The 24,095-nt window shown below is 42.1% G+C and overlaps 1 protein-coding gene across 3 annotated transcripts; it reads left to right on the top strand.

Moving 5' to 3' along the window:
- The first annotated feature begins 6,176 nt into the window (after positions 1 to 6,176).
- RAP2C (RAP2C, member of RAS oncogene family) lies at positions 6,177 to 22,232 on the top strand. 3 transcript variants are annotated; one of them, XM_047764750.1, is made up of 5 exons: positions 7,626 to 7,757; positions 7,883 to 8,445; positions 8,543 to 8,703; positions 11,164 to 11,476; positions 19,683 to 22,232. In XM_047764750.1, the coding sequence occupies exons 3-4, from the start codon at positions 8,629 to 8,631 to the stop codon at positions 11,440 to 11,442; spliced, it is 354 nt and encodes a 117-aa protein (XP_047620706.1). In that variant the 5' UTR covers positions 7,626 to 7,757; positions 7,883 to 8,445; positions 8,543 to 8,628; the 3' UTR covers positions 11,443 to 11,476; positions 19,683 to 22,232. The 3 variants fall into 3 exon arrangements, with proteins under 3 accessions (XP_047620705.1, XP_047620706.1, XP_047620704.1); XM_047764749.1 differs by lacking the exon at positions 7,626 to 7,757 and adding an exon at positions 6,177 to 6,275 and having other exon boundaries at positions 7,883 to 8,703; XM_047764748.1 differs by having other exon boundaries at positions 7,883 to 8,703.
- Positions 22,233 to 24,095: the final 1,863 nt, after the last annotated feature.

The raw sequence follows: 24,095 nt of genomic DNA, 5'->3' as shown, positions 1-24,095 counted from the left end.
TTTGCATAGACATCATTAAAAACAGGGTTTGAACTATTTTCTCGGAACTAAGTCATGTGGGCATTCAAGAGGATTACATTTGTGTTTGGAAGTGTTTGAGCTACAGAGGCAGACAGGAAATTAAAAATGTAGGGTTTGGACTTCCCATTGTGGCTCGGTGGGCTAAGAATCCAACTAGTGTCCATGAGGATGTGGGTTCGAACCCTGGACTCGCTCAGTGGGAAAGGATCCTGCATCTGCCATTGGTCGCAGATGTGGCTCGGATATGGCGTGGCTGTGGCTGTGGCTATGGCATAGACCAGGAGCTATAGCTCCCATTTGACCCCTAGTCTGGGAATTTCCTTATGCCACGGATGCAGTCCTAAAAGACTAAATAAATAAATGAATACATGAAATCATTGGTGTTCATTTAAAAATAAATTAAAGTGTAGGGTTTCTAAAAATGAATATACTGGTTCTCTGCTTGAATCTGCATCTGCTAGCTGTGTGATCTTAGATAAGTTACCCAACCTTCCTGAGCCTCAGCTGCCTCCTCTTTAAACTATGGATAATAGCACTTGCTATGTGGGTTACTGTGAGGGCTGAAGTATTGCACAAAGTTCCCGACACACAGAAAGTGCCCAATAAACAAGCACTGCTATTTGTAATAACAGTATTAAAAATAATCGGGGAGTTCCCATCAAGGCACAGCGGAAACAAATCCGACTAGGAACCATGAGGTTGCGGGTTCACTCCCTGGCCTCGCTCAGTGGGTTAAGGATCCGGCGTTGCCGTGAGATGAGGCTCAGATCTGGTGTTGCTGTGGCTGTGGTGTAGGCCGGCAGCTGTAGCTCCGATTCGACCCCTAGCCTGGGAACCTCCATATGCCGCAGGTGTGGCCCTAAAAAGACAAAAGGCAAAAAAAAAATTAGTTAAGCTTCCTGCCTGCATCCTCCCATGGAGTTGAGACTATGGCCCCAAGAGAAGGCAATTCCCTGTTGCAAATGCTCTAGGCCACTGTGGAAGGTAATCGTGATGGCCTCAGCATCTACAGGAAGTGCCACCGACCCAAGGTTAAGTGGCCCCTGGCTGGTCATAGAGGCATGTTCTCAAAGGGGATAGGAAATCAGTAGGAACAGTCAGCCTTGTTCTAGTTTAGAGAAACAGAAGGATAAGCCCCAAATCTGTAACATTGTCTTACCACACATGCGCTGCTGTATACACCAAAGAAGCAGAACTGCTCGCTCTGAAACAAAGTGGTTAACCTAATGCAGGCTCCGGGGTCAGACTGACCTGAGTTTGAACTCAAGCTCCGCCACTGAAAAACTATGTGACTTTGTACAAGCTACTTAACTTCCCTGAGCCTTAATTATTCATTGTAAATTTGGGAATAATAATAATAGCACTTAACTCTTAAGGCTATATTGCAAGAATTAAATGAAATGATGTGTGTAAACCGCTTTGCACAATCCCTGGCATACCGTCCGTGCTCAATAAATCATTACCCTTACATCATTAAATCATTCAACTTGCTGTTACAACAAATACAGCCTTGATGTGTGTGAACGAGCCTGGTAGTTTCAAATGAATGGTAATAATCTGAGAAGAATGTCTTCCATGGCTTTGGCTTTCTAAAGTTCAAACCTCATCATAATCACCGTGTATTAAACACCTACCATATGCCAGGCATTTAGGTACTATTTCTTACTTAATCGTCACGGTACCTAAATAAGGGAGATGCTATTTTTCCCTTAACACGCAAGGAAAGGGAGACTCAAAGAAGGTGAAGTAAAAACTTGCCCCAGGTCCTACCAGCAGAACAGCCAATATTTGAACCTAGGCTTGAATTCAGAATCCCTGCTTTTGCTCAATGCGGGACCCGTCCCGACCTTTGTAAAATCACCTACCATAACTTCCTACAGCCTTTAGGGCAAAAGTCAAGCCCCTCAGATTACTACATAAGGCTTTTCCTTATCTGGGTCTAGCCCCTACTAACCCCTCTGGCCTCCATGCCTCAAGCCCAATCACCACCTCCCAAAATCCCTCTTTGGGATGCCCTTCCTGAGTTTTCCAGAGCTCCCCGGCCATATCGACCATATCTCTATCATGGGACTTGCCCGCTGTAACATAAATATTGATTTCATTGTCTGTGTTCCGCAAAGGGCCATAAACTCTTCAGGGCACTCTGTCTCATCCATCTTTCTGTTCGCACTATCAAGCAAAGTGTTTAGCATGAGTAGGAATTCAGCCATTGTGTGTTGAGGGAGTGAATGAGTGAGTAGATGGATTAATGGCTATTGAGCAGGGAAGGTCCAAGCATAAAGTCCTACCCCTTTTTAGAACAGTGGGGCTTAAGGTGTGGTCCCTGGACCAGCAGCAGCCTCTGGGCATTTTGAAGCGCACATTATTGGCCCTGCCCCAGAAGCAGAAACCCTGGGGCTGGGCTCGAGCCATCTGTAGTTTAACAACCCCTCCAGGTGATTCAGATGCATGGAAATGAAAAGTATGGGTATACAACACAGTCAAATTGCCAAGAAACACACAGATGGAAACAGCAAAAAGAGTATGGTTATTATTAAAACTAATTCCTTCAGTTTATTTGGTACCCAATACATTAAAAAAGGTTTTCCTACCTACCCTCTTGGAATGGAGAGGGAAAGTGAGTAAGGAGCTCAGATCTGTTTTAGATACATACCTATTTGGTAGGCCCCTGAGTTCTGAGGAACTCACTCGCTCAGCTGTCATATCTGGAAAACAAGAGTTTTGTGTCTCCAGAGGTGCGTCTGCCTGGCCGGGCTGGGCCGAGGTAGCGGCCTCGGTGGTCATTAGCCCTTCTGGTGAAATCCCATTGGTTGGTCTCGGATTCCAGGTGGGCAAGGTTGAATGTGATGAAATACTACTGGGGTTACAGGAAAGCTAAAGCTATGGGGGGGGGGAAAGATGTACGCAGGCTACCCGGGGTACAGGAGTATTTTTAACACTTTACACAGACATGAGGTTTCAGCAAGTGAGAGAGGCAGCTTGCAAAATTATATGACTCTATTCTTAGTTTAAAAAATATTTGGTCACTCTCAGAAAAAAAAAATTTGTGAAAGGCATTAAGATGTAATGGTGATTTCTCTGGGTCGTGGGATTACCCCTTACCATTTTTTTTTTCCAAAAAAATTTTTATAATAAAAAAAAGATAACAAAGGTAGAAAATTGGTTCTGTGTACCCAGAGGGAACTGAACACACAGCACTGACTGCTGATGTAGCTGGAGGCAGGATTTGAAAAAGAGGATTGGAATCGCAGAGGCTGGAAAGACCCCAGGACAATCTGATATCAAGGGGCCTCCTTAAAGCACTGAAATGAGATGAGGTGACGCTCTTCTGAAGACTGCTATCTATCGTCAAAGACCGTGGACACTGCAGACTCAGCTTTCCGCTAACTCCAAGGCAACTTCAAGCAAAAAAGAAAGCAAGCGTCTGGGACCTAGATCAAACCTGGCTTGTTTTGCTTTGGTATTTTTGCCCAGGACCTGGAAGGTGAGAGGGCTCATTTCGAAGGTGGAAGTGAGGGGAAATTATCCAGAACAGTTTAGTGGCTCCAGGGATCACAGTAGAAGGAGGTATCGACTGGAGGGGAGGAATAAGAGAAGCAAACAACTAGCGCCTGAAGCAAACTGTTGTGCACTTGAAACTTGTGCCCAACTAATTGCATAAAATGAGACGATGTACCTGTAACTTACATATTCTGCATAGTTTCTACCCTAAGATTTCTTCACGCTATGGTTTAAAACTCAGCTGCATTCTTGAAAATGATCATCCGAGCAATAATTACTTTGGGAGTGGAGGTTGAGAATGGCATTAAAGCAAACGTTCTGAATCTCAAGGGCACACTCTCCGGAGAAGTGACCCCTCCCCCACCCTGGAGCCTTGGGAGTGGAAAGTTATTATTTGCACAGTTTACATGTATTTAGCAGTTAGTGCTTGGAAGGCTAAGTGCTTTGAATGGATTGGCACATTGGTACTTCAAAGGAGCCCTATGAGTTGGATACTGCTATTATGCCCAACTTTGGAGATCTAGCTGGCAAGGGGCAACGCTGGGACTGTCTGACTGACGTGCAGATTCCTTGTACAATACCAGCCTGCATTTGTCAGTCCTGAAAATACCCTAAAGCAAGTAACGATAGCAGTAAAATGAGGCAACAATTAGTAATGCCTGGGGTGAGGTTGTAAGGAAACAACACTTGTCCGTGTTGGCCATACTGCCTTGGTAGGAAATGTGAATTGGTGTGATCTTTTCAAAGGACAATTGGGCAATATTTATGAGAAGGATTTTAACATAAATGTAAAAAAATTTCGTAAGCGGAAAAAAGCAAGGTGCAGAATGCTGTGTATAGTAAGATCAATTTTGTATTAATTTTTAAAATGCATATATAGAGGATGGCTTCATATGCCAGCATATAAGTATTTTTTTCTGGGAAAGGAAACACAAAAAGACTTTAACAATAAACACCTTTGGAAAGAATAACTGAGTTATTTTTGTGCTGTTTGGAGATACTTGGGCTTTTAAAGCTTTGTTTTTTTTTCCTCCGTGTTTGCTGTTCTTAAAAAAAAAACAAAAAAAAAACCTTTGTTAATTCTTTAAAATAAAAACCAAATAGCTAGCATTTCTCGATGGTTCATAATGAGCAAGGGACTGTGCTAAGCATTTTACATGTAATAATTCATTACATTCCCACGGTAAATGATTAGCTCCATTTTCCAGGTGAGGAGTTTGAGGTTCAGAGGAGTGAAATCACTTGCTCGAGGTCCCACAGCTAGGAGGTGGAGGAGTTGCCCTTGAAAGGCCTGTCTGCCTTGCTTCGGGGCCCACGGCTCTCAACTGCTGGGCTGTCCTCTTCTAATTGGTGTTTATACTCTCATTGCCTAATAAAAGTAAACGGGTGAACAACTGGAGTCTAATGAGATAATGTATGTGAAAATACTTTTCTAAGTATAGAGATGTTTGGGAGGACAGGATGGGCAGGAGGAGGGAGTTTAAATTGGGCAGACCTGCCCACTGACCCCAGGCAGTCAGGATATTGGGGGGGGGGGTTTGGAGGAAACGGTGAGCAACATTTTTTATTTCTCCTGTAAAAATATTATAAAATTATATTTATTCCTCTTTTCCCCAGTAATACCTGATCATGGCTTAGAAATTAAAACAATATGGAGAAATCAAAGTCCTTTCAGAATACCCCTCACCAATAATTAATGCCTTTGTTTCAGATTTTAATGGCTATGTAATTACATATTGCACACACTCACATATTTTACATAAATGGGAGCAACTATCTCTTTGCTCAGCATCTAACTTTTTTCATCCTCACAATATACCTTGACCGTCTTTTCATAACAGCACTTACAAATCTACTTTTTCTCTTTTAAATAGCTGCATGGTCTCCTATTTTGTGAGTGTGCGTGTGTGCGCGTGCGTGATTTTTTAAATCATCTAGTGAAGGATGTTTAGGTGACTTTCGAGTGTTTCCAAGTGTGTGTGTGTACATTATTTTTTACATCGTCTATTGAAGGACATTTAGGTTACTTGCAAGTGTTTCCGTGTGTGTGTGTACACACATTACTTTTTTAAATCATCTGTTGCAGGAGACAAGTTACTTCCAAGTGTGTGCTTTCCTAAATGCTGCTGTAATGAATACACTTTCTAAGAAAGTTTAGAAGGGTCATCAGAATGAGTGTGACATTTGCCAATTCTGTAGCCAATAAGAGTGTCCCAGTAGGACTCTGTACTTCGGTAAGGAGTATGTTTCACTGTGTGGAGAAACAAAGAATTCTCTCCAAAATAGTTTGGCCAACACATTCAGAGATATTAGAGTTGCCAACAAGTGGGACCACCTCAAAAAAAAGAGCAGCCTGTTTTGACAGTTTAGTGACAGAGCACAGACTTGCCACAATTGCCCAACACTAATTGCTGGATCGGAGGAGGAATTTCCAGACTCAGTTCCAAGCAGGGCTGGTACAGGGCTATGGATTCCCCCCCCACACACACACACCCCCCCCCCAGACAGTCTGGAGACAGCTAGACAGGGAGATGGGCAGCAGAGCTCCAAATCCGGCAACAGCACGTGTGGAAGGAGCAGTGACCTATGGGGAAGACTCATAATTCATAGACCAAACCTCTTCCAGCAGAGGGCAGTGCCTCAGATATCAGGCGGGACGCGGGCCAGCTGGAGCCAGAGCTGGGAACTTCGCTGGACAGATTGCACCAGCCCTAGGCTGAGGAGAAAGTGAACGTAACTGTCCCTTGGATACTGTAAGTGACATTGGGGAGCACCCAGGGAGAGACAGTGGGATTTCACACGACTGTAATTTGCCTGTTTTCTAATGTTACACAATTTGGGTTTGGTAACAAATCCCTTTTGATACAGTCAGGCCATTAAGGCTTCCACGTAAGGGATTTGGGGTCGCTTTAACTCGACTGGTCACTGACTTTCAGGCGTCGGGGTGCATGCTAGGATCAGAAAAGGAGTGACATTCCTAAAATATAACCTAGGCTTCTGACCCTGGGGCTCTGTGGATCGGACACAACGTTTACAAATAGAAAGTTAGCAGAGGGTAAGATATGTAAAAAGTAACAATTTTATCTAAAAATAGAAACCTAGTGGTTAGCACTAAGTCCTCTGCTTTTGAATTTCAAAGACTTAAGACAAACTTTAACTTGGAAGAGCCAGCCATGCAAATTGCTGTGCCTGCAGATAATGAAAAGATTCAAAGTTAGCGTGCAGGCCTAAACAGTTTCCAATCAACTCTTCCCCGCTGCGAAGCCTGGGGACTCCAAAAGGAACAAAGCTGAGTTAGAGTCCCATAAAGGCTACTCCTAATCCCTTTGTTTTTCGAGCCTGGCGATAAGAAAGAAAGGAGTAGCTTCGGCATTAGCTGGTGGAGTCAAGGCAGATTTACCGGATGATAAAAGTACCGAGTGTGTGTGTGTTAACTGTCAGGCACAGCTAAATAAAACACACCACATATGAAATCCGAGCTATTCGTTTAGTCGAAGGCTAATGTGCACGCGTTTCTTAGAAAAATAGCAAGTGGAAGAAAATACCAGCAAAGAGCATCAACTTTCTCGGCCGTTTTATTTTCCCTGCGACTTCTGGTCCAGGGATGATAGGCGTTGTGCGGATCTTTAGCTCCGCCAACCAGCGGATCGAGTCCTCAGGCCGGGCCGGGGGCTGCTGAGACTCCTAGGGGCTTCCGCGGGCTCGGGGGTGGGACTGTCCGCAGCAGCAGCAGCAGCGGCAGCAGCAGCGGCGGCAGCAGCAGGAACAGCAGTTGCGGGCAGGCAGAGAAAGGAAGGGCGCCGGAGGTTCTCGGACAGGCCCTTTGCCAAGGCCGTAGCTCCGACCCGAAACCGTCCTGGGCCGACTCGCTCAGCAGGGCGCGGCCCCAGCGCCACCCGGCTCGCCCCGGGAGAGGTGGGACTTTCCCCACCGGAAGTGATCCCGTCCCGTCTCAGGGAACTGGGGCACCTCCACCAGTGTGTCAGGGAAACCCTTCCGGGTGTGTGCTGGGGGTGGGGGGGTGGGGGGAGGGTGAGAAAAAAAAAAAAAGAGGTGGGTTCGCCTGGAGTCCCAGCGGCCGCCGCCGCCGCCGCCGCCGCCGCCGGACGGCCCCCGCCCCTTTCCCCTCCGCGAGCCGCAGCGCAGGGGCGGCGGTGAGACCGAGGAGCCGGCCAGTGACCATGGCCTTGGCGTGACACAGCCTCCCGGGCGGCCGGGCGGGTGCGGACGGCAGGGTAAGCGGGGGCGGCCGGGCCCGGGTGGGAGCCGGGGGAGGCGGCCGCCCGGGCTGCCCGGCGGGGGCGGGCGGGGGTCCGGCGGGTAACGCGCGCCCTCTCCGCCCCCCACCCCCCCATCACAGGCCGGACGACGCCCGCGGGAGCCGCGGCCCAGAGACCCGCCCGGGCGGCAGCGACTGGAGCGGAGCCCACAGGCCTGGGCTGGCTCGGCGGCGCGAGCAGGAAGCGGGGTCCCTGGGCCCCTTTGTGTGAAGGGCGGGGGAGGGGCGCGGGGCAGCCCCGGGCCGCGGGCTCCTCGGACGCCCGCCTTCCGCGGGGGGCCCCCCGTCTGTCCTGCGGCGCCCACCCCTTCCCTCCCGGGGCGGGGGGCGCGTGTCGCCTCCCCAGCCTCCCAGCTTTTCGGGGCTCGCTTTCTCCCCACGCCCCCTGCCTGGGCTCCGGTTCCTATAGGAAGGGCATTACCATCCCATCCCCACCCACCCCGACACTTCGCTCTTTCCCCTCCCCCTCCTTTAACTTCCTCTTCTTCCCCCGTCGGGCCCTCGGCTGCTCTGCGCTCTCCTCCCGGGTTCGCAGATTTCCGCCCACCTTCCGCCTCCCCGAGCCGCGCCGCCGCGAGCGGGGTGTTATTTTTCCCTCCCTCTGGTAGGAGTTGGTGAAGGAGAGACTCATGCGGGAGTACAAGGTAGTGGTGTTAGGGAGCGGAGGGGTTGGCAAATCTGCCCTTACTGTGCAGTTTGTCACCGGGACTTTCATTGAGAAATATGACCCCACCATTGAAGATTTCTACCGCAAAGAGATCGAAGTGGACTCTTCCCCCTCCGTGCTGGAAATTCTGGACACCGCAGGAACTGAGCAGTTTGCCTCCATGAGAGATCTCTACATCAAAAACGGCCAAGGTTTCATCCTGGTTTATAGTCTGGTTAATCAGCAGTCTTTTCAGGTAACCAAGTCTTGTAATTTGTTAGAAGGGGGTGTGGTAAACTACATTTACTTCTGGTTTGCTTGCGTAAATGACTGTGTTTTGCTTTTGAAAGTTAGACATGGCGCATTTCTGAGGTTTCTCCTGGCACGGAAAAGCATCGAGTTGTTTCTATAGCGAGGACTAAAGGCACTACCGTCCACAAATATTTTAAAGTTATTTTCGAGTGAAAGAGAAGTGAAAAAGACATGTCAGCCAGTGTATATTTAGCCTGGCATATAACCATCTGAAGTTGCTCGTTCACCTCACCAGGTCTTGGTTAATGTACTCAGCAGAACAACATTTCAAAGATAATCTCGGGCAGATAGAGCACTTTGGAAAGAAAATTATTTGGAGCCGAGTATCTGTTGCACAGATAACTCCTCTGCGTCTACGTCCCTTCCTCCTCTCTGTTCTCACCCAAGTCTCTCAACCAGATTTCTCTTAGTGCTGCAAGATGAAGAACTCAAGACCTGCCTTCTAGGCATTTTACTTACTTGGGGCATGTGAAGGGAAATTACTCATTGAAAAGACTGGTACCTAGAATTAATAACAAACACAAATCTAGAACAGCTCTCCTTTTTTGCAGTTCATCCAAACTGTTTCTGATAACAGTGACTCTATTTGTAGAGAATATGTGGATCTGGGGACACTGAGCAAGGGCAGATTTCTAGCCCCTGGCTGGGTGGCCAACCTGGAGGTGATCCTCTTTCTTTGGCAAATCTGTCCTGTCCTTCGCTGGGAGGCAGACTGGAGGTTTAACATTATTTTAGGAGATGCGATAAATGTTGCTATTTATTCTTGAAAATAAATAACCTCATATTGACCCATTATATTGACCTCCATTGATGTAGGAAATGGATGGTTTTTTTCTGCGTTTAAAGGTACACACTTAATGTTGCTTACTTAAGAGACATTTAGTGCTTTGTCCAATCCAATGTGCTAATTCCACTTTTCTTAGTGTTTTAACTTAAAGTACTATGGTGAACTTTTCCACTAACCAGAAATAGCAACTTGAGGATTTTGTTTTTCTTTTAAGGATAATAAGTTCTGGGTAAATTAATCAGTTATTGTGACCAAACTAAAGTTCACTCGTGGAGGCTTAAATTCCAAAGCACTACTGTTGCAAAAGCATTTTTCTCCAGAAGTACCCATGTGCTAAAGGTGCTATTTGACAGCCGTTTTCCTTCTAAAGGATCCTCTGGACATCCGTTATTCTATTAGCTGCCTCTCTTGAGGCTGGCAGTCTTTTGAAGGGTTTTTCATAAGATTTCCATTATATCTACTTCGTTTATACACATCAATAGGGAGTGAAAAACTGCTATTATTTGGATGGCGACTTAAACTTTTTTAAGCCCAAATGCCATAAATTTGGATTCTCACCTGAACTTGTGTTTCCATAAGGACACAGGGAAAAGAAGCTTAACCTAGACGACTGATTGATGTGTGCTCAGCAAAATTGTTGCAAATAGCAAATAACTGTGTATTTTTGTGAAGTTTCAGCACCTTGTTCTTCCTTCATCCTGCATGTGAATAATTTTTACTGTAACTATTCAAATTAAACATGTTGTAAGTCAAATATGTTAAGCTGCAAAAATCCAGGAAACGAACAAGTAATGTTAGTATTAAATCTATAACCTTGTCTTAAGTCAGGACTACCTGCCCTCCAGAGTTGACACTCCTAGAGAATTGCTAAGGCTCTTGTCTTTTGTAATTAATTGTAATTACTTAGAAAAAAATAATGCACGTGGAAGAAAATTCACGTTGTAAAATCGACCGTATGCAAAGGCAAGTTTGACTTCTTCCTGCCCAGACTTCCCCCTGCATTCCCTCCTGTCCCAGGAGCCGCTCACTAGTGTACAGTGATTTCTAGGACTGCAGTGGACTTTAAGGATAAAGACGTACCATTACATTGAAAGCAAAACTTTTAAATGTGTGAATCTGTTTTTACCTCTGATCTTTTAGGCACTGGGTTTTTGTTTCCACCTAAAACACTTTCTCTCAAGCGCTCTTGCTAAATGGTTGGGAATGCCTAGATGCTGCACTTGAGCTAGGATAACAGGTGTCACCAGGAGTGATGACCAGCCGGCAGGTTTAAGGAGATGGCCAAACACCCTTTCGTACAAATGGACTCATCATATTTGGGAATGTGCTTTTGAAAGCAGTATGGACTGAGGGAAAGAAGTGATTTAAATGAGTCCCAAAGTTAGTGTGCAATCTACATTTTATATTCTTGACAGAAATTGAGCAGGGAGGGTCTATGGAAATTATCTAGCGCCTACTTCAATGGAGAAAATGACATTTTTCTCCATTTGGGTGTGTGGTTTTATTTTGGATTCAGCTCGCTATGCTCACTGAGGGATGACTTCTTGTGATATTGCAATATTCCTGTCACGGCTATGCAAACAGCATTTTTTTTTCTCTTTGTGATTGTTTACATAGGATATCAAGCCAATGAGAGATCAGATTGTCAGAGTGAAGAGATATGAAAAAGTCCCACTGATCCTAGTAGGAAATAAAGTGGATCTGGAACCAGAAAGAGAGGTTATGTCTTCAGAAGGCAGAGCTCTGGCTCAAGAATGGGGCTGTCCTTTCATGGAGACATCGGCAAAAAGTAAATCAATGGTGGATGAACTTTTTGCTGAGATCGTCAGGCAAATGAACTATTCATCCCTGCCCGAGAAGCAAGATCAGTGTTGTACAACTTGCATTGTCCAGTAAAAAAGATAACCTCAATCATGGCCATACCGAGCAGGTCAGTTGCTGATGGAACCTTATGTGTTTGATCAAGTCTGAAAAAAAGCTGGTTAATATTAATACACATTGTACAACCTTAAACGTCTGTCTGTATTTTTAAAATAACACTTCCCTTAATACAAAATAGTCAACATCCAGTGTGAGAGAATAGAAAAAAAATTACAGATAAGTAAAATGAAGGTAAGAAAGTGCCTTTATTCCCATTACCAAGATTTGTGTTTTTGAAGTGAGTTACTGTTGTTCTCTACCTGCCTGATGCATAACTTTCCTTTCGGGGTGGGGTGAGCTGAAGGATAATAAACCTTTTCCCTGTTTTGGTGATCTAGCATCCAAAACGCATGAGAGAGCATCTGATAATAATTTTGAGAAGATGATGAGTTTTATGTTTTCTGTATTTTTCTATCCTGGGCTAGAGAGCTTCTTTAATTGAAATCAGTTTACTAATCACCCCAGTGCTTGATTGAACAGGATGATTATTGAATCAGGTTCCTCTGTACCTCGCATTGGAGAGACTCAAGTGACCTCTGATGATAACAAATTATTAGTGCCACACTGTACCTGACTTGGGTATGAATATGGGGTCCAAATGAGAATCGGGTGAAATTATCTGTGGCGTGTTTAGAACAGATAATCTCAAGCCTAGGAAACATTTTATTCAGTTTAATGAACAATAGTGTTAATAAGAACAAGAGTAAAACTTTCAAACCTTTCAGTGAACTAATAACTTAGTAACTAAGTTTTTTAAATGAATACATTCTTGGAAAAGTAAGGTTATATAAAATTTGTTGAGCATTTAAAATCAGATTATTGTATTCATATCATAATCTTTTAATCTAGATTGTAATTGGGCAGATAGTCTCACTTAGAGAATAATACGTAGATAATTAGACAACCAATATCCTGAAAGACTGAGAAACCACAGAAAATGCCAGACCAGCATGACAATATCGGGAATGGAATTGATTGTTTTGAGCCAAGACTGACCAAAAGTCTTGGAGGCAGTATTGCAAATGGCAACAGTCATTTCGGATCACAGAGATGATTCCTAATCAAAGGTCTGGCTTTATATGTGCTCCCTGGAGAAAAGACTAACGGTCCCTAATTTATCTTTGCAGACAAGATCTAATGTCGGGTAGTGTCATCTTGGAAAATGAAGGATGACAACAGTGCTTTATTCAAAATGCTTTCACTCATCAGCTTTTGCACACACCAGAATATGATGAAAACATTTATTATCGTATACCTAGCTCCATCTGTTAACATGTAGCATCACTATTCAGACTATAGCCCAGCATATGTTTTGTTCATAGCATTGCACTTGGAGTTTAGCTTTTTGAGGCAGGAACAGGCGTATGTAGGTGACTGAGTCCAGTGTTCTTGTTTCCACCATGTCTCTTCTTAAATTGCAAGCCAACTTCAAGTTTGAACAAGTTCTGTGTGATGTTGTGTCTTTACCATTAAGCTCTATTTCTCTATCTGACACTTTTAACCAGACAAATGACATAAGTGTTTATGCATGTCAGTTTTATCATCTTTATAAAAAATTAACCAGCTCCCACAAAATGTTCCCAGTTTTCTTTCCATCATTAACGTAGACAGTTTTAGGAGGTAAACTGAATAAAATTGGTATAATACATGTAGAGGGCCACTGTCTTAGTCAAATTGGCAAATGGATAATGTCTAAAGCTATTTTTAAAGCTTTCTTATTCTGAGTTGTTTATTTCATTTTGCAACTTTTGCGATCTAAATTACTTTTAAATAGATATTTTATTTCGGGAATGATTAGACTTTTTAATATCTCAAGCAAACTATGTTTATGTTTTTTGTTAATGCACTGAAATCAGAAAATATTAATGCCAGTAAGCGCTCGTTTTTATAATAATGGATTAAGTTTCCCGTGTGGTTTTTGTTTGGTTTTTATAAGCACAATGAACAGTTGAGGGTGTGAGCCTTGAAATAAAATATCTAATCAGCTGGATTTCCAAAAGTCTTAAAGGGAGTCCCCTGACCAAGATCTTTTAGAACAAAGCACAATATATTCAGTGGTCTTTTTTTTTTTTTTTTGATTATCAGATATGATTGAACTGATCTGTAATTGGAGGCTTATATAAAGTTTGTAGCTGTGCTTGCTTACTATTTATCTCAAACAAAACAGGTGATGGATTCTGAGTCCTATAGCTTGGGTCATAGAGCTCTGAAGCCTGTCAGTTCAGATCTAGATTGAAGATTAAACTTTTGACAAGTAAAGGTGATTTGAGAAATGTTTGTCCTTAATATTCAGAAGAGTACATTGTCCAAGTTAGAGATAGTAAGACTCAGATAAGTCAGAAGGACTGTGATTATTGTAAATTGGTTTCTCTTAATTGAAAGGGAAACGTATTAATGCTCTAAGAATTACTTCTGGGAGTTCCCGTCGTGGCGCAGTGGTTAACGAATCCGACTAGGAACCATGAGGTTGCGGGTTCGGTCCCTGCCCTTGCTCAGTGGGTTAACGATCCGGTGTTGCCGTGAGCTGTGGTGTAGGTTGCAGACGCGGCTCGGATCCCGTGTTGCTGTGGCTCTGGCGTAGGCCGGTGGCTACAGCTCCGATTCAACCCCTAGCCTGGGAACCTCCATATGCCGCGGGAGGGGCCCAAGAAATAGCAACAACAACAAACAACAACAACAAAAAAAGACAAAAGACAAAAAAAAAAAGAATTACTTTTGCTAATTCCTCACCTTTCTTTCTTACCACCCTTCAATTTGAGTCACCCGTCTCTTGCCCAACACCTGTTTATCTGCATGGCTCCCAGGATTGTTTCCTCACCTTTCACCCTCCCACTGGCAGTAATCTTCCTGTACGTTTGGAAGCAACGCCGGATTCCTTATGCGCTGGTTTCATGGCTAGTTTCCTTACTGACCTGAGGAGCCTGCCATCAGATGCTTCGAAGGACTTCGTTTACTCTGCAGCGCAAGTGCACTAGAAGCCCAGGCAGGGCGCAGCCCTGTCTTGGTTTTAATAACTGTGTCATAGCACCTATATGGTGGTGTAAAGAGTTGATACTTGGCTGTTGTAATATACTGTTGCTAAGAATGGTGGGTGTTTTGTCAATAATTTGTTAAGACTATAAAAGAAGTAAATCAGTGCCGCGAGAGTTTGGGCAGAGGAGAGAGCACATTCAGTTTAGAGCAGCTTTCTCAATGTTCTGGGCTCTCTGTTGCGGGGCAGGTCCTGTGTGTTGCAGAATGTCTGGCAGCATCCCTAGCCTCTACCTCCTGAGATGCCGGGAGCATCCCCCCCCCCATCCCTCAGTTGTGATAAACAAGAGTATTTCCAGACATGGCCAAGTGTCTTCTGGGGGGCAGAATTGCCCCTGGTGAAGAACCTCTGATCTAGAGGAACTGGGGAGCAGTCACATTTCAGTCAGGCCTTGAAGAACGGGTAGGATTCGAGTGGATGGAGGAGGGGGTAGGGGTGATTCCCAAACAGAGGGAATACCAGACAGAAGGACGAGAATATCCTAAAATATTCTGTTATTTCCCCGAAAGGTCGGAAGTACAGTAAAGTTAGCTCTTAAATGTGATCGTTTGGTAAATACTCTTTTGGCCAATGGAACTTATTTAAAGATTATTTTTCAAGGCTTCCTATATCTCAATCCAGTATTGACAGAAGTTATTCTTTTAAAAAAAAAAGAACCAGAAATGAAAAAGAAGGTGTTCTTCACTGCAGTTGGATGGTCTCCCGCAAGATCTTATCCTGTTTTCCTCCCTGTATGATGAGCGGCTTCTCGCAGTGAGAGTGAGTGGTGCATAAGAGTACCAAACACCAGGAATCAAACTGAAAGAACAAAGATCATTATTTACGTCAGCCTCAGTTCATTCTGTGTGTCAGCCCAAAGAGAAAAGGCGATTCTTGATTCGAGACCAGCCCATCAGTTCACGTGGCGACAGAATGGCCGGGGTGTTCACAAAGGCTCCTGAAAGGCTGACCCATCTGTGAATGTCATTTTAGTCTAGCTGGCCTTACTGTTGCTAAACACAGCGGGATTGATTAGCATTTTCAGGTTTTTAAAAGTAAATATGTGGAATCAGAATGGTTTCTAATCTTTGTTCCAGCTTTTAATTAGATACGATGTGCTGGGGATTTAGCAGATGTGAAGGGAAATCATGAAAATTAAATCGCAGTGTGTACTTTAAAATGCTGGCATTTTCATATCCAAGTTAAGTATTAATCATATCAGTAAAACACCAGGGTGGAATTCTGTTGCTGAAGTCACGGTTGAGAGAGATACTTCCTTTTTGCCCCCGCCTATCGTGCACATCATCTTGGAGAACATGGCTTATTTTAAATGCTCATTTGTCATCCAGTCCACGTGCACAGAGTGAGCCAAAATGGAGCCCGTGACACAGCGGCCCGGAGTGGAGGAAGCAGCGTGCTGTGGGGCGGTGTGTACCGGACAGACCTGCAGTGGACCTGGGGGAGAAGGGGAGAACGGAGTTGCCTCGTCCATCCTGCCCCCTCATTCTCTCAGACCTTCACGGACCCCCACAAGGCCCATGGTTTGGGCCTCTTCCGAGTGGCTAGGTGCCTGGTTAGACCTGCTGTGGGTGTGGGGGTGTCTGGTGATTAGAATGACTCTTCGTATATCTGTTCTGTCTTTAATTGCTTCCTTTCGACCTCAAGATGAGGCTTTTATTGCAGAATGAAATGCATTGGAGCCACTCAGTTTTACTCTATTACCTCTCTAGCTTAGAATGAACCATCAGTAGAATTAACAAAAACCGCCTCATGGAGTCGGAGAATTGCCACTGAGGAAGTATTCTAGCCCTACTGCAGGAGAGATTCTCCTCGTGGGATTGCTTCTCAGTGGAATTCTAAAATCCAGAAGCGAATACCACCAAGAAAGACCTAAATCCTGTCAGCTGTTGGAAAAACTTATCCCACTAGAAACATACTCCCAAATTCCTTTGATTAGCAACAGTCTTAGGAATATGGGAGTCAGAAAAAGCAATTTAGAGTTGAGGGGAGCAGTCCCCTGCCTGGTTTGTTAATTCATGCTAGCAGCTGGGATCAGACCACTGGGCTCATGCCGCTGCTTATTATCAGTGGGCATGGACAGACTATTTGAGATCGCAGAATTTGAACTCATCATACTAATTTAAACTTAAGAGATTTTAGGTCTGGGATGTTTTAAAAAAAATAGCTTTTCCTTCCTGCCCTGGGTTAACTGTAACTTTTAGAGTGCATGTTCTCCTTAAAGCACGGTTCCCCTTCCATTTGTGGATTCGATGCCATAGGTTCAGCTTCTGCTCTCTGTGTTTAATGGGTGACAGATGAGCACTTTTCATGACCCCTAGTCCACCCACTCCACCCCCCAATAAGCTTCATGAGTGTTATGTAAATTATGATGGAGAAACAGGAATATTTTAACAAAAACATAAACTCTATCAGCAGAATTCCAACCTAGTGTTTTGCTAATATCACTAATATTTAACTTGGATATGAAAATGCCGAGTGAAAAATGTAAAGGTAAATTTATTTTTTCAAAAGCTCCTTTGGTTAAGTCCCCAGAATATCATACGTCTAAAACTGGAAAAAAATGATATTTGCTAAAAAGAATGCTAGTAAATACCATTGTATTTAGAAATGCTAAATCTAGCTAAGCTAAAAAGACATTCATAAACTGCTAAGCCTTTCAGGAGCCTTTGTTAATATCCCAGGCATTCTGCTGCCCCGTGAAATGATGTGCTGGTCTTGAATCAAGAGTCTCCCTTTCTCTTCACGCTGACATAAGTAATGATCTTTGTTCTTTCAGTGCTGTGTTTGGTACTCTTGTGCACCAATTTACCCCCCTTGAGAGACCCTACTGCATAACTTCCTGAGCAAAAGGTTTGGACTGTTGCTTGAGATTTTTTTTAACATTTTTGCTCTTTCATAACAAAATATAATTAGAAAAAAAAAAGTGAAACCAGTCAAGCAAGGATTTGAGCAGAAGCTTCCAGAATTAAGATTTGTTGGGTGTCTTGCTGGAAACTTGAGAGTGAGGACAAGGATCACTTGTGTTCTGTCTCACAAGCAGCAAGTTATGCTTTTGCAGTGTGTCTGGATGTGATACCCTGGGAGTTAAAAAGTATGAGTTTGACCAGCTGCCTTTACAGCTTCTGGAATGTTTTGTAAATGAATGAGAGTTGTTAGTACACTGAGAATTTTGCTGTCTGTGTGGAGCAATAACATTTACATTTCACATTCTGTGAACTTCTAATCTGAGAGAGACTGTCCTTTTTGCTTAATGCAAGCTTTTGCTTCAGGATTTATTACTGTAGAGAATTAAAATTTATTGCTCTCTTGAAAAGTAGCTGGTATTAATAACTACTTGGTTTGTTTAATGGTATGCCTCATATTCATATTGTTGAATCTGACCCGGGATTTATCTGTGTCTCCTGATTTCACTGGAGTATTGTCATCCTGTGGAATGTGGATGGACCAAATGTTAGCCAGGTTTTTAGAGGGTGAGAAATAACTCACGTATCACCTTTTATTTAATGGAGATTATGGTTAATAAGCTGGTTTGTATTCATAGTGTTTATTCTGGCTAGAAATAATTACTACTTCCCCAATTTGATTTCAGAGAATGCCTGAACTATTAAATCATCACAGATTACAAGTCTTCCCTATTTAAGAGACATAACCATATTTGAAAATCCCAACTCTTTATACTTATTTTGAAAAATGTTGATTAAAATGTATAGTCAATTTATTAATTCAGATTAATTGAGGAAAGTCGAATCTGAATAACCGAAAAGCCCTCACAACGAATTGCATGTATAGTGAAATACTGTTGCTCTCAAATAGGCATGAAGATTTAAATGAGGCTAAAAAAATATAAAGCTCTTTAATTTGGATATCGAAGACATAATCCTGGTCTTCTAGAAATTTATAACATAGTTGAGAAATGAAAAAATTACCTGACATTGGACATGACATTTGGTACTTTCACATAGTACCTTATGTAATATTTACCACAACCCTGTTAGGAAAGAATTTTTGTCTTTATTTTAATGTTGAAGAAACTGTACTTGCCCAAGCTTAAATAAGCAGTGTCCTAATAATTTCCTTTAATGCAAAAGAAAAACTTTTACTTGGAAGAAGAACTTTTCTTTAATAATTTCTAAAGAGGCAAACTTTTGTTCTATTTTTGCCTAATGTGTTTAGGTGGCAGAATTTCAGTAATGATGAGCAGAGAGACTTTTTTGAAACGAATCATTTTTATGATATAGCTGCTCATAAAAAGTTCTCTCAGGCTCTTTGAACGCTAATAGAAGTATAGCTGTCAAATGAAATTAAAATTATGCGTGTATAAACATTGGTAGAGGCCCGTAGACGATCTTAAGTTGGTTTCACTTGGCATTCTTTCATAGTTGCTGTTCTGTTCTTTGTCTCTGCCTTGATTTAACAATTTTTATCTTTTACACTAAAAAGCAAATGTGTTTCCACACCCCTTAGAAGCTATTGGCTGATCCAGCACAGTTAAAGGACATTGTGCCTGAATGATAGAGTCCCCCCACCCCCTGGTGTTAATTAGGAGGGCGGAAGTCTACCGGTTGTAAGAGCAGAGACTGAGAAATCCCAATCATAGGAGAAGTTTTTATGGTTGGGAGGATGTATTGAAAAGAGCAGACCAGAGTGGGACATGTGAACTACTGCTGTCATGTAGCATCTGACCCAAGTCGGGACACCTGGTAGGTGCTTAATAGCTAAACCTTGATCGAATCACATTTTCTTATTTTAAAATCTCAAAAAAAAAAAACCCTATATTTTGAAATTTCGCATACTGTCAAGTGAGTTCATAATCACTATTCATTGAATTCTAATGCTATTTCCCATTAAAAATATGAAGAGATCAAGTTCAAAGTAACAGTAACATTGGCCATTCATACTGGAAGACCTTTTAAATACATATTTTTAATGTTGTATACTTTATAACATATAATGTTTTAAAAAAATAAAAGTTACGTACAGTAGCTCATATCCAATGCGTCATTATAGTGTCGCTAAACTCGCAAAGACTCTTTGGGACCATAGAAACTTATGGAGAACACTGTGAACTCCCACTTGACAATTCTGGTACTGCTTCCATGTTTATAGAGATCTGTTGTCGGTGTTCTCATTTTAAACTGCGATCTGTATTTCTACATTTTGATGACATTTTTTTTCTTAATTGCAGATAAAACTCAGAGGAAATTTGCACAGATGCTGCTTTGGAGAACTTTACAACCTGGGTTGCAGAACTGAGCCTTGGTAAACCTGTCTCTATTACAGCATGTTGCCATACATCTAATTAAGTGCATAAGGTCTTTGGCCTTCAAGAACCATTGACCTTAAACAGGAATGCTTAGCACATTTACCATATGTTTAAAACCTGTTCTTTATCAATCAGTCCTTTTGTAGCTTTTTAAGTTCCTATTGATGGCTAATATGCAAGAATTAATTTTTAATATTTTAATTGATTTCTTTAATCAGTTTCTCAACTTGTATTTATTAAATACTCAAACTCAGTATTACCTACTCAATGCCTTTTAAAAGAAAGTTATAATGGAGAAAAAAATTGAGCCTTAAACAAATGGTTACTTCTGTATATTACCTCGCACCACTGCTTCATTCTATTTGTAAACTCTTTCTCCTTTAAATGGTTGGTTAATACTTTTGAGACTTTGTTTACGTGTGGCAGTGTTGTAAAAAGAAACTAAAGATCACATTTTACCTGTATGGATGGGATATCCCTTTTCTTAAAGTGCAGTTTGTGATGTGTTTTTGTAATTAACATGTTCTGAAAGTGACAATTGATATTCGAAATTGACTGTAGAGCATTTAGCTGAATAGTGAAGCATCTGATTCCATTAGGTTTTCACATGTGTTAATCTCATTTACAGCATCAAATTGCAGCAGTAACATTTTCCTTTCTGTGAAGTTCTAAATTTAGTTATGACCTACTAAGCAGTGCTTTTGAAAAGGGATATTGTATCCATGGTAAATTAATTGTATACCTAAACAGAGATAGCTCAGCTTTTGCCTGTCAGGCTTGTAATTGACATCTAGTAGACTTCTGCACATGTAAAATTAAATTCAAATAAAATCATATACACTTTCTAATTCTTAATATTTGTCTTTCTGAATAATAGTTTAAAGCAATATTTGTTAAAGTTTTCTTGCACTATCACAATTGCTTTTTAGTTATTTCTCAAGAGGCATGTTCGTAGTAGAGACAAAAATCTGTGTAACAGGAGGGAGGAGAGCGCCGAGTCTCTGGGCGTTTTGGGGGTTTTTTGGTTTTCGTTTTTTTGTTTTCGTTTTTTGAAAATGTACTTCTAATAGCCATTGCCTTCCATGTTTACCTAATCAGCACATTTTGTCTGAATACTTGAACATTTTAACAGTAACATAGGTGTAGAAACAGAAAACTTGTCAAGAGTAGTCTTTTGGTTCAATTTTAACATCATGACAACAAGCGCTTTTTCTAGTAATGATTTTAAAACTTTGTAAGTTTGCCAGTATTTTGTTGTTGGGTTTTTATTTGGTTTTAGTTGTGTGCTTTTAATTTGCAGAAGTTAGTAACTACAGCTCACCTACTGCACCAAAGTTCTCGATTTTAGGAGCCCAGCTTTAGTCATTTGAACATGCTTCTAAATAAAACAAAACAAAAAACCAAAACTATACTTTTGATCTATAATAATAGCTCAATAACTTTGTCAAGGAAAGCTCTAATATATGCAGTGATGGTTTTTGGAAGGGTGTGGCAATTTTAAATTTATATTGTGTGTGATGTTCAAATAAAGTGATACCTACATTCATGTGATTTATTGGTCAGCATGACCATTAATTATTGTGTAGAGATTAATTAAACTTTGATTTCCTTTTTTTAAATCGTGTTGCATTTGATTCCTGATCAAATTCCCGCGAAATGAAATCTTAATCGTAGATTTTGAATTTTATGAAAGTGAGATTGTAAGGGTGGAGGCAATTGAAACCTTGTTTCTTCTCTGTCCACTGCTTGAAATGAATATCTGTTTAAGTTTGCACTTTAATACCAAACTTAAAACCGAACACTCAGTTCAAAGCAGGTTACGTGATTGTGGTTCGTCTTTATTAGCTGTGTGAAATTCTAAAGGAATCAAATAATTCATGATGATTTAAATTTTCTGCAAATGGAGGTTTTATACAGTGTTTCTTTCCTATGGATAGTTCTCCTCCTTTCACTCTTGCTCCCTCTCACCTTCGCTTTCTCTCTCTCTCTCTTGCTTTCTCTCTCTCACTGACCTCAGCAGCCAATTTAACTTGAATTCTCGTAGGATGACAGGAATCAGGGGAAAGTGATTTAAAGGTGGTTTCTCCAGCACATTTTAAGAAAAGGGACCAAAAGTTATTTTAGCTTCCTCAATAGATTGCATGTCCAGTTGCTTATTAGGGTAATAAATTAATATTAAATGCAATATATGTCTTGTCTTTGCTATGGCATCCGTTTAGGAGTTGTTCAAATCACTGCAGTAGGGCTCTGCAAATAAAATCATGTAACCTATTATCATGGATCTAATGTACTGTAACTTTATCAATGAAAGGTAAAAATCTCGAATAACAAGTACAAACGTTGAACAATTACCTATAAAGATTTGTAAAAGTAAAATTTTTCCAATAGATTTCATTCTTGTCATTTTGTAAGACGACCCTGCAGTCCACCTGTTTGTAACTTTTTTAATAAAATAGACATCTGTATTACTGAGGTTGGCTTCTTGAATTATTTGATGTATTACTCCCTGTAATTTGCTAACTTGTAGATCTTCCTCATAACTCAAAGTCATTACTTTTTATCAAAATGATCATGTGTATTACAGTACGTGTTTCAACAAGTTAAATATTCACCCGTGTTCTTAGTCACCATTCTGGCATCTGTGGGGGAAAACTGAGGTATATCCTAAAATGTAATATTTAATCAATTGAATAGCTTATAAATAAATGAGAAATAATGGGTAAAAAAGAATAAGGGATATGACTTGTCCCATATGGAGAAAGGGGCCCAACTACAAATCTATTGTCTGGAAATTGTCCATGTTTAGATTTCAGTGTTAAACCATACCAATAAATTCTGAAATATTGAATGAAGAAAATTCAATAAATTATCACTTTGTTTTAGCCCGTGAAAAGTTTTGCCCATCGCTTTAATTCACTGCTTAACTCAATATTTCTAAATTGATGAACGGAATAGATGATTTTTTTTTTAGTTGCTACTTTTTAAAAGTATAGTTTATTTACAATGTTGTGCCTGGATAGGTGTTGTAATCTCAATTTTTTTTTTGGGGGGGGGGAGGGCGCCACACCCACGGCATGTGGAAGTTCCCAGGCCAGGGATAGAAACTGTACCGCGGCAGTGACCTGGGCTGCTGCAGTGACACCAGATCCTTAACCCACTGGCGCCACAAGAGAACGCCAATTTCAATGTTTTTTTATTTTTTAATTTATTTTATTTTGTGTTTTTAGGACCACACCCATGGCATATGGAGGTTCCCAGGCTCTCGGGGTCGAACTGGACCTGTAGCCGCTGGCCTACACCACAGCAACGCCAGATCCAAGCCATGTCTGTGACGTACACCTCAGCTCACGGCAACACCGGATCCTTAACCCACTGAGTGAGGCCAGGGATCAAAGTTGTGTCCTAATGGATGCTAGTCAGATTCGTTTCTGCTGAGCCACAGACGGGAACTCCCTCAATGTCTTTGTTTGTTTGTTTGTTTGTTTTGCCTTTTCCAGGGCCACTCCCACAGCATATGGAGATGCCCAGGCTAGGGGTCGAATTGGAGCTGCAGCCTCCGGCCTACGGCCTACGCCAGAGCCACAGCAATGCGGGATCCGAGCCGCATCTGCAACCTACACCACAGCTCACGGCAACCCCGGATCGTTAAGCCACTGAGCAAGGCCAGGGATCGAACCTGCAACCTCATGGTTCCTAGCCAGATTCGTTAACCACTGCGCCACGATGGGAACTCCCCCTCAGTGTTTTTTTAAAGCTCTAATATTTTTGTTGACGTTGAACAGTTCTGTTTGTCCAAATATATTATGAACTGGATTTTTGTGTCATTGTATAAATGGGCAGATTTATATACTTGTGTCATAACAGGCAGAAAATATCTGATCCTTTATTACCACTGATTATGTCTTTAGTTGGGCTCTAAGCTGTACTAGGTGCTGCTCTTCAAGTTCCAAAGCCCTTTCCTGCAAGGAAGGCACTTGTGATTTCAGGGCCCTCCCCCTTTTTTTCCACCCAACGAGTAGCATCCCTTCATCCAGCAAGGGCGATGTCTCAACCGCATGAGTAACAGAGAGAGAGGGTGGCTGCCTGATGAGCCCTATCAGTAGAGGACTCTGTCCCAGCCAGGTCACCTTTATCTCTTTGCTTTTTATGCCCTCTTCCTGTTCTTATCCGGGGAGAAGATTCATCCCCCAGGGCGTGGTAGCTTGGGGTCAAGATCCAAGGCTGTAAGACTTCTCATTCAGATTGAGAACAGGGCCAGTTTGTCAGATAGGCTCCTGCTTTCACACATACGTACTTCATGTGAACCTTCCAGCTCTCCGGTGTTTTGAGCCTCAT

The sequence above is a fragment of the Phacochoerus africanus genome, chromosome X, assembly GCF_016906955.1.
Source record: "Phacochoerus africanus isolate WHEZ1 chromosome X, ROS_Pafr_v1, whole genome shotgun sequence".
Classification (NCBI taxonomy): domain Eukaryota; kingdom Metazoa; phylum Chordata; class Mammalia; order Artiodactyla; family Suidae; genus Phacochoerus; species Phacochoerus africanus.
The sequence above is the reverse complement of the archived record's forward strand: the minus strand, read 5'-3'. Positions and strand labels throughout refer to the sequence as shown.